The 10,185-nt window shown below is 29.6% G+C and overlaps 1 protein-coding gene across 1 annotated transcript; it reads right to left on the bottom strand.

Annotated features, from left to right (window-relative positions):
• Window positions 1-1,408: 1,408 nt before the first annotated feature.
• Window positions 1,409-2,803, bottom strand: LOC108482302 (delta(12)-fatty-acid desaturase FAD2-like). The gene has a single exon (XM_017785425.2). It carries the CDS (start codon window positions 2,726-2,728, stop codon window positions 1,577-1,579), a length of 1,152 nt encoding a protein of 383 aa, XP_017640914.1. The 5' UTR covers window positions 2,729-2,803; the 3' UTR covers window positions 1,409-1,576.
• Window positions 2,804-10,185: the final 7,382 nt, after the last annotated feature.

Below are 10,185 nucleotides of genomic sequence, written 5' to 3'. Positions count from 1 at the left end.
ATTTTACTATATCAATCAACTTTCTAGTAAAACTAATTTATTATGTTTTATTTTAATCTTTATAACAACTTTTCACTTATAACAACAACATTCATAGTTATAGAGTACATTCTTCATTAAATTAATTTTTATAATATCATATTGTCTAAATTTTTAAGTAAAATTATAGTTATTTCATATAAGTAAGTGTATTAATTATCATTTATTAAATGAAAACGATTTTAATTAAAATATTATTTCAATAAAATGATTAAATTTCATGTGAAAATTCTATTAATCATATTTCGTTAAATGAAAATAATATTCAATGAGTGGAATTAAAATATCAAATTATTAAACTATTAAGTTCCCTAATTATATATTCTATTATAAATTTGGAACATCATAAACTTATAAATTGATTACATGAATTTAGTAACTCATGATAAATTAATTAATTTAATTTGATAACTTATATTTATTAATTGAACTAATTAGATTTATAAACTTTATAATTAATTATATGAAAGAATGTAAAATAAAATGTACATACAAGAAATAATGCATGTACCTATCTTAGGTCTTTTAATTTTATTGATTTGATTCTCACTTTCTTTCTTTTTTAACATAATTCACATTTTCTTTATTTTATGAAAATTCACAATATAAATATTATGGTAAGTTCACAATGATTATATCTATATAACGACATGATGTCATGAGTGTATAATAGTCTCATCTTTATAATAGATAAATAAAACTGTTATAGAGAGGATTGACTATATTTAAATTTAGCTCATTATATGGTTTGAACTTAACTAAACAATAATCGAATTAAATTTAAATTTATTTTTTAATCAAATTTAAATAATTAATGAGAACATATATTTCTGGTTTAAATTTATAAATTGATAGTTAATATTCTAATTTGTTTCAGTTTGTAATAATAAGCGGTCTACAATCGTAATGTTGAACGATTTATGTTTATATTACAATTTCGAAAGTTTATATTTAAATAAATCCGAAGTTATTCATTTAAAAGTTGTTGGATATTATTTTGTATATTAAGGAAGTTATAGATTGTGATTATTAGCATAGTAATTTATGCACAAACAACATATCAAATAAAATTTAAAAATATTACATTTTAAAATAATGATTATTCAACTGTATATAATTTTATACGCCATTAGAAAATTAAATGATAACACATAATTTAAAAATAAATTTAAGTAAATTAATTTTTAAAATTTGATTAATTAATAAATCCCATTAAATAAAAATATTAAAGTAAATTACTACTTTTCAATCCAAATTGTCTTGGTATGTATTTATTTCTTCAACATTTGATAGTCAACAATACAGTTAAGAATCACAATTATACAAACATATATATTGGTAAGTGTTTAGTAAAATAGTGAAATACGAATTTAAATTTTAAAGATAATATTACTATCAAATATAGTTATAAATTCAAGCCGAACATATATCATGAAACAACCACCAATCTATCGGTCTACTATTACGTACGATGGGCTGCATAAAATATCCTCCAAACAACAAAAACGAACACATTCCTAAGGTAAAATGCAAATGTTTAAAGCTTGTTTCTAAACCATAAAACACCTTTATCATTATCACCCTCATCTGGTTCAACGTAAACACACTCCTTCAACTCCCTCCATATCGCCTCATAAACGGGTGTCCCATCGAACTGGTAGTATTCCCCCAAAACCGGCTTTATCACCTTGGTAGCCTCCATTGCATGATAGTGAGGTATTGTCGGAAACAAATGGTGAGCCACGTGTATGCGGGTTATGTCATGGAAAACCTTGTTTAAAATCCCATAATCTCTGTCCACGGTCGATAAAGCTCCCCTCAACCAGTCCCACTCCGAAGACTCATAGTGCGGCAAAGATGGGTGAGTGTGTTGCAAATACGTGATCATTACTAAGAAGGCATTAACCACCAATAATGGCACCCCGTAAACGCTAATAACCCAACCTACCCCTTTGGCCAACACGAGACGGTAAAGAGCATAGGTGACGGCGAGGACGCCGGCGTCGGAGACGTATATTTGGAGCCGTTGGCGGTCGGAAAAGATGGGGCCATAAGGGTCATAGTGGCAAGCTAACCTATCGTAAGGTGGACCAGTGATGTTGAACAGTAAGTAAAGCGGCCAGCCGAGGGTAAGTTGAATGGAGATTTCCAAAAACCGGCCTAGTGGATTATTGAAGTGTTTAGCCCACCATTTTAAAGCGGATTTTTTCTTTGGAACGAAGACTTCGTCCCTTTCGAGGGAACCAGTGTTGGAATGGTGACGGCGATAGCTATATTTCAACGAGAAATATGGAGTTAAGAGAAAAGTGTGGAGGATAAAGCTAATAGTGTCGTCAAGCCATTGATAATCACTGAAAGCTTGATGACCACATTCATGGGCAAGCGCCCAAAAGGCGGTGAAAATACAACCTTGCATGGCCCAGTAAAGAGGCCAAGCCACATACGGGAGAGGTTGAGGAAGGCTAGGGAAGTAATTGGTGGCCACATAGTAGAAAAGAGAGGCCAATACAAGGTCGTAAATAAGATAAGAGAATGAGCGTAAAACGGAGCGCTTGAAACAGTGACGTGGGATGGCTTTTTTTATTTGACTCAGAGTGAAGGGTGGCTTTGAGCATGGAACTCGCTTCAGTGGGTAGAATTCGGGTTTTTTGGGACTCGGTGGAACTGACGTTCTACCTCCAGCACCCATTGGACTAGGTTGAACCTTGTGAAAGCTATGTCACAAGCACACTTAACACTGGAGACTAGAGAAGAAGAATATATAAATATATATAGATAAAAGGAAAGGATTAAGGCCGAATCAAGGTTTTAATGTAAAACAAATAACTAACTAAATTTATTACTGTCAACTTTGGCTCCTTTGACTAACCATTAACTAACTAAACTTATTGCTGTATATTAATTACACGAGCAGCTACCTAAATGCAAATTATTGTTTTTATTTTTATATTATACTTAATCATAATTTCACCATTAAATTACATAAAGCAATCAAGTTCGGGTTGTTTTTGTTTTTAATTAACCGAAAATTTTAATAAGTTAATTATTTGAATTAAATATAACATCAGTGCATAAACTAAATCTTCAATTTAACAAACCAAAACTTAAAATAAAATTATAAATATAATAACTTAAAATAAAATTATTTTATTACATTTAATGAGACTAACACTGTCCTAAAAAGAAAGAAGACTAACTCTGAAATTTTATAATTATGGAGGCGAAGACTGCTCCTTTCACTCCCAGCGCCGCCGCTTACCATTCTTGTCACACGAATTTAATACCATTGTTATAGCCAAGGCTATCAGTAATCTGCTAAATTATTTTCTGTACTAGTCATAGAAAACTATTCTCCACATCTTATACGTTGTTATTCTCTATACTTTCACGGAATTTGAGATCTGTGATTTAAAAGTTTAAAATCCAATTTTCTTATTTTCTTCAGTTTTAAAATTAAGTTCAACTATTTAATATGCTTATTTTTCATATTTTTCTATCAAGTTATATAAGGGCAACTTAATTATTATGTCAAGTTGATCAATTTTGACAAAATAACAATCTTAATAATTGAACTAGAATTTTAAATTAGAAAAGTAGGACTTATTTTATAACTTTCCAAATATATAACTTAAATCTTAAATTTTATCAAAATATAAAGACTAATAGCATATTTTAACCTATCTTTTAATCACCTTATTTACAACTTAGGTGCAATAAGTGTATAAGTTAAAATTATTTTAATATTTTTGAATTGTGTTATTTAACTGCTTAATTATTTTATTGTTCATGACAAGGTAGATGAATTAGAGCAAAAGAAATTTCAATATTATTTTGGCAAGTTTTATGATCTGGATCCATTTAAAAATCTCAATTTGACCCTGTGATTATATCTTGAGCTACAATACTCTTATTTGGTTCCATAATTTATTGTTTCAGAGGGAATTGAAAGATTTAATCAAGCTATTTCAATGTTCAAAGCCTAAAAACATTTAGAAGATTCCAAAAATGAACTTGAAGTTTGCGCCACAAATGTGTCAAAAACCTCAAAAAAAAAATACTTTATTTCATTAAAGGCACTTTGATTTTTTTTTTTCTCTTATGCGAATTTTAACCTATAATTACATAGCTCTAGGATCAGGATTAGAGTTGGTTGCACTTAATATTATTTTGTTTTTGTGTTTTCTTCCCTACAAGATTTACTAAACTATATTTCTAGTCAAAAGAATTCCCAAGTTTTGATTATTCAAGTTTATGAGATCTAATTCGGTTTTATCTTTATCTTGTTGGTATTTATTTAATTACAAATATTCAAATTTATTAAATATAGTTATTGTATTTGATAGTTTGAAATATTTGTCTTATCGATTAGCATTTTTAGGTCCATAATTATTTAGTTATTCTAATACTTGTGACAAATAACATGATTGGGTATAAATTAGATGTACAATTCATATTGTTTGGATATGTGATCTAGTCTAAATAAACCCTGTTTATGTGTGCTTGTTGGCTAAAATTAGGACTCTTTAATTTTTCATAGTATTGATAAATTTAATCCTACACACTTCGTTATAGGGCTATCTATTAATAAGAAAAGTAATTTCAACGAGCTTCCTCTTAGTTGTCGAGAAGGTAAGGAAATATTGGTTACTAGGTGCGATGTTAGCAACTATAACTAATTTATTAAATAATATCAAAATTATTTTTGCATTGATGATCAAACACATGAATCAAAGTTGAAATTTTATCTTTGACTAGATTTCCATTCAGTTAATTCCTTAAATTTCTATTTGCGAATTTCCTTTGAAAGTTTTAAATTTTAAAAAATCCTATTTATTTTTATTTCACTTGTTTTTATTAAAGAAATAGAATTATCACTAATCTCTCTCTATTTGACCCTGCTCATTGTTCTATACAAATTTTATATTTTTCTTATTTGGAATTTTATTTTTGTTTAAAGTTGCTCGGGATTGGTGTGAATAATTTTATTCCTTTTCCTAACTCAATCTTCTCATGCAGGTGAACTCCAATACAATTCTGAGATTAAGAAAATTGCTCAAAAACTAAGAAAAGAAAATGAATTGCAATCCAACCAATCGTCTTCATCTACTAACCTAGACACCACTTAATTTAGTTGATTCATCTAACACATCTGAACCAGAAGAAAAGATGGTTAATCAAGAGAGAACCATGGGAGAATTAGCGACCCCAAGTCTGAATCAACAACTTGTTTGCATCCAATAACCTGCATTAGAGACATATTTTGAATTAAACAACTTGTTTGCATCCAGTACCCTACATTAGAGACATATTTTGAATTAAACTTAGGCTAATTTATTTGTTGCCTACTTTTCGTGGTTTAAAAACGAAGATCCATATAAGCACTTGAATGAATTACATGTGATATATTCTACTATAAAACCTTAAAGAGTATCTAAATAACAAATCAAGCTAAGAGTATTTCCTTTTTCATTTGTCGATAGAGCAAAGGGTTGACTATTTTATTTACCTTTCGAATCTATAACCACATAGACATACATGGTAAGGTTATCTTTAGATAAAATTTTCTTCCTTCAAGTGTTACTTCTATTAGGAAGAAGATTTGCAACATAAAGCAAAATGACATAGAGATTCGTCATGATATTAGGAGAGGTTCAAGCAATTATATGTTAGTTGTTCACAACATGGAATTTGAGCAATTGCTTATCCAATATTTTTACAAAGACTCTTACTCATGGAAAGAAAGATGATGGATGCTGCTAAAAGTAGTTCCATAGTGAACAAAACTCCTCTATGAAGCTAGATAATTGATTTCGATCATGGCCTCCTATTCACAATAGTCCTGATTTATACAAGACGTATCCGGAAGAGTTATCAAGGTAAATTTATCTTCTCTTGAAAATTGAATTTTTGAACTAACTTCTCTTCTTTAACAAATTGTTGTAGGACATACTTACTAGATGAAGGCTTGTGAGATTTGTGCTAGTTTTAGTCACACAAATGGATTTGTGTAGGTAGTCATGTTGACAGCATTGGTTCAAATTAAAAAAAAATGGTATTTTTTTTTTGTGTCGATGTTCTCATTGCCGGAACTGGTGTGCTTTTTGATTTTTTCTTTTTTTGTCGGCATGCTCTGGTTGCTATCAGTGGTGGAACGCCAGCCTTGAGAACATCAGACTTGTTCTTGAAGCGACAGGCATCGGCTTATTTAACATTGTAGCTTAATTCGAAAAAGCTAAAGAAAAAATGAAAAAGAAGAGAAAGAGAAGAAGAGAGCAAGATAGACTTGAGAAATATAACAATTAATAATAACAATAACACCATTAATTAATCGTAAAATAACTAAAAGACTAATAGGGTCAAACGAAATGACAAATTAGAAACAAAAAGAGATAGTAAAATAATTATTCGAAAAAATTAATTGATAAATTTAATTTTCAAATTTATGATTTCAGTGTACTTTACTTAAAATAAAAAATATTTTTATTCTCTTAAAAAATTGTATATAGGATTAAAAGTTTTAGGAATTGAAGAGTATGAAATGAATTATTTATTATAATTAAATCTTATGTTAAAAAAAGGGTTGTATATGAGGCTTTTCCATGCAATTAAAACGTTTATTTAACTAATCAAAAGAAACCATTAATTTCCATTCTGTCTTTCCAATTCTAAAACAGCAATTTCCTTTATTAGCTTCGTGCCAACTCTAAAGAGTCAAGAGGGAGACATGAAGACACATACTCATCTTTCCTCTTTAATGGTTTCTTTTGATTAATTAAATTCCATTAATGCAATTTAAACCATTGTAGCTGATTCATTGACTTTTTGTTGTTGATTGTTCACTATTCTTTTACCAATACTAAACCTAGAAACGGTGGTTCTTTTATTTGAGATTTTTTATCAATAAAAATTCCATTAATGCTATTAAAACCATTGCAGGTGATTCATTGACTTCTTTTATTGATTGTTCATTTTTCTTTTATCAATACTAAAGCTAGAAATGGTGGTTTTTTATTTCAGATTTTTTATCAATAAAAATTTCATTCCAGTCATTTCAGTTCCTTAAATTTTATATTCCAAATAATTCCTTTCAAAAACCACATAGGTGTCAGCAACGAGAATGTCAATATCAAAAAAATAAAAAAAAAATTAATTTGAATCGGTATCAACAACGTGAACACAGTGTATTGATTAAAATATTATCATTTTTTATTTTTTAAAATAAATCTCGAAATATAAGTCTTTTAAAATGTATTTGAAAAAAATACATATCGATGCTGGTGAACACAGTGCTGGCACAAAAAAAAATATTTTTTATAGATTGAGCAATCATTAGGTGATGATGAGGGTGATGCTGGCGGTGAGATGGCTGACACCTACAATATAGAAAACAGATCATTGTTATACAAAATTTTGTACTTGAATCATTTTCATAAATAATCAATTTATTTGAGTCTACTTTGAAAAAAATGTCGAAATAAATATTTAAATTTAGATATTTGAATGCATTATTTTTTAAAAAATTTTAAATCTTCTATTTTAAGAATTGTACAGATTAATTCAAATGTTTAGTAATTCAAGTAGCAACCTATTTTTATCAGTGTTGAAAAAATTGATTTCGAGGTGGAATTGAGTAAATCGAATCAATCTAAAATGTTTTAGTTGGGCAACTACGGGTCGAATAGCATTAGAAAATAGAATTATTTAGCAATTAATTGTATAAGTCATTAAGAATAATACAGAGACTGAATTAAAGTGAACTAAACTAGAGAGATTTGGTCAAAACATTGAGTAATTTCTTAATGTGAAATTAAGCTACGGCATTAATAAGCAATTGACCAAAAAAATAAATTAAACTTGGGAGATTTTATATATGTTATGTAAATACTTTATTATTTTTATTTCTATATCTATTTAGATTCGATTTCGTTCTATATTTATGTATATATAGTATTTATATCTATCCATTTATACATTTTCCTATATATATATATATTTGTATTTCTGTTGAGCAATCCCAATTTTTTTAATGCATATTTTATAAACTCGTTGCACTGCACTTGCATAAAAAAACTACTACTATTAGGGATATAAATTACCTTGTGTGTTCTTTTTCCGGGTTTCTTTATTCCCATACCACTTAGATACCTTTTACCTTTATCCTTTCATGCCTTCCCGAACCATGTTCAAGAGAGCCAACATCAAATGTGCTAGAGCTAGTGGATCCGGTTTTAAGCTTGCTGTTAATTCTTCTCCTCCATCCTTTTAGATTGTTTCGGTAACACCCCTTTCCCAGTCCGATCGTTGGACTTGAGCTATAAGATTGCATTAAATTATAAAAATGATATAATCCAAGCAAAATATGATTTATAAACATATTCGAGTCTCAAACGAGCTTACGAAACTCTTAAACCAACTCGGAAATAAGTTAGGACTAATTTGAAACTTTTATGAAAAGATAGGTAAAAAGCGTGTAACCAAGCCGTGTGATAGGTTGAGGCCGTGTGAGATTAAAACACATAGTTGTATAGCCCAACCATCTATGGGAACTAAGGCCGAATATGCAGAGTCACATGGTTGTGTCAACAGGTTGTGTAACTAGCTATGGTCGAGTTAGACCTAATTATAAAACTTTGTAAATATTCATACGACCATGCCATATGCACGTGTATGGCGCACAGTGTGTGTCAGACTGTGTGTGCCTAAATGGTACCCTACAAGGCAAGTTACCACACCAAACATGCAAATATACCACAACCATGCAATATATCATTTCTTAGCATGTTAAAATACATTAAAAGCATGCCAAAACAATAATTATAACATTCATTCACGCCTCAATATTCATACTTAACATTCACATATGTTCATCATTTCAAATTCCAAGATTTCATCAACAAAATTCATCCTTTCTAAGTGTCAAAACTATCAAGTAAAATAAACCATATTGACCAAAACATATATGCAACTCATGTTGCAAATCAACCAAAATAAGATCACCACTTCCAAACATTACACTTATATCCACATCAAAATGAACTGATACATAAGTTTCAATCTCATTCACATATGCATATCCATTAGATTTAGTAAATCACATTTCAAGTTGGCTATTCACTTGCCATTTCATTTATCATAATAATACCAAATCATCCAACATCATCAACATCATTAGACTACACTGACCTTCATGCATTACGACTTGGATATCTCCCTGTACAGGGCTTAAATACTGATGTATTTTGTTTCTATAGAAACTAGACTCAAAAAGGAATCTATACATATATGGAATGACTTCTAAATGTCTCTGGTTAATTTATAATGAATTTCCAAAGTCGGAACAGGGAATCCAGAAACCTTTCTGGCCCTATTTAGCGAAAACCTAAATATCTCTTAACATACAACTCATATGATTGTTTCGTTTCTTCCATGTGAAAGTAGATTCATCAAGGTTAATTTACATAATTTATTCACTATTTAATTCCATTCCTACTATTTTTAGTGATTTTTCAAATCTACATCACTGCTGCTGTCAGCATCTGCCTTTAAGGTAGATTTTACCTATTTCATAGTTTCCATGATTCAACTAGCCCTTTTGCATATACAGCCCAAAAATATAATCATGATGAACCATTCTAATGGCTAATCGTTGCCAAACATTTCCATGCCTCTTAATGAACATATACATTCAAGATGATTATAACATTATGCTCAAAATATATATAAGCCATTTTCGCATGGCTATCCAAATATATACAACACCAAAATACTTGACTAATAACAAAAAAAAGGGGTGTCCTATACATGCCATTTCAAAGTTCTACCAAAAGTGTACCAAAAAGGAGCTTTGATAGTGTGGGCGACTTCGACTTCAAAATCCCGAGTCCGATAGCTGAAGAACCAAAATCTATAAAAGCAGATTTACTGAGCGGAGTAAGCATTTAATGCTTAGTAAGTTTTGAGCCATACAATTTGACACAACTAAAATGTAGCATTCATATGGCTAAATGGATAATTTGACATGTACAAATTCTCAATATCATACTTACTTCACATTACCAACCCTTATATTCATACACAAAAGATCAACATAGCCAAAGGCGGTAGCTCATTTATCGATTGAGCGAATACTTATTTGTAAGGGATCAA

Source organism: Gossypium arboreum, chromosome 1, assembly GCF_025698485.1.
Source record: "Gossypium arboreum isolate Shixiya-1 chromosome 1, ASM2569848v2, whole genome shotgun sequence".
NCBI classification, from domain to species: Eukaryota; Viridiplantae; Streptophyta; class Magnoliopsida; order Malvales; family Malvaceae; genus Gossypium; species Gossypium arboreum.
This window is presented reverse-complemented; position numbering and strand designations above follow the sequence as displayed.

What these genes read in the sequence shown, in the direction of transcription:
- LOC108482302 (XM_017785425.2), bottom strand. Translation starts at nt 2,728, where the DNA reads ATGGGTGCTGGAGGTAGAACGTCAGTTCCACCGAGTCCCAAAAAACCC.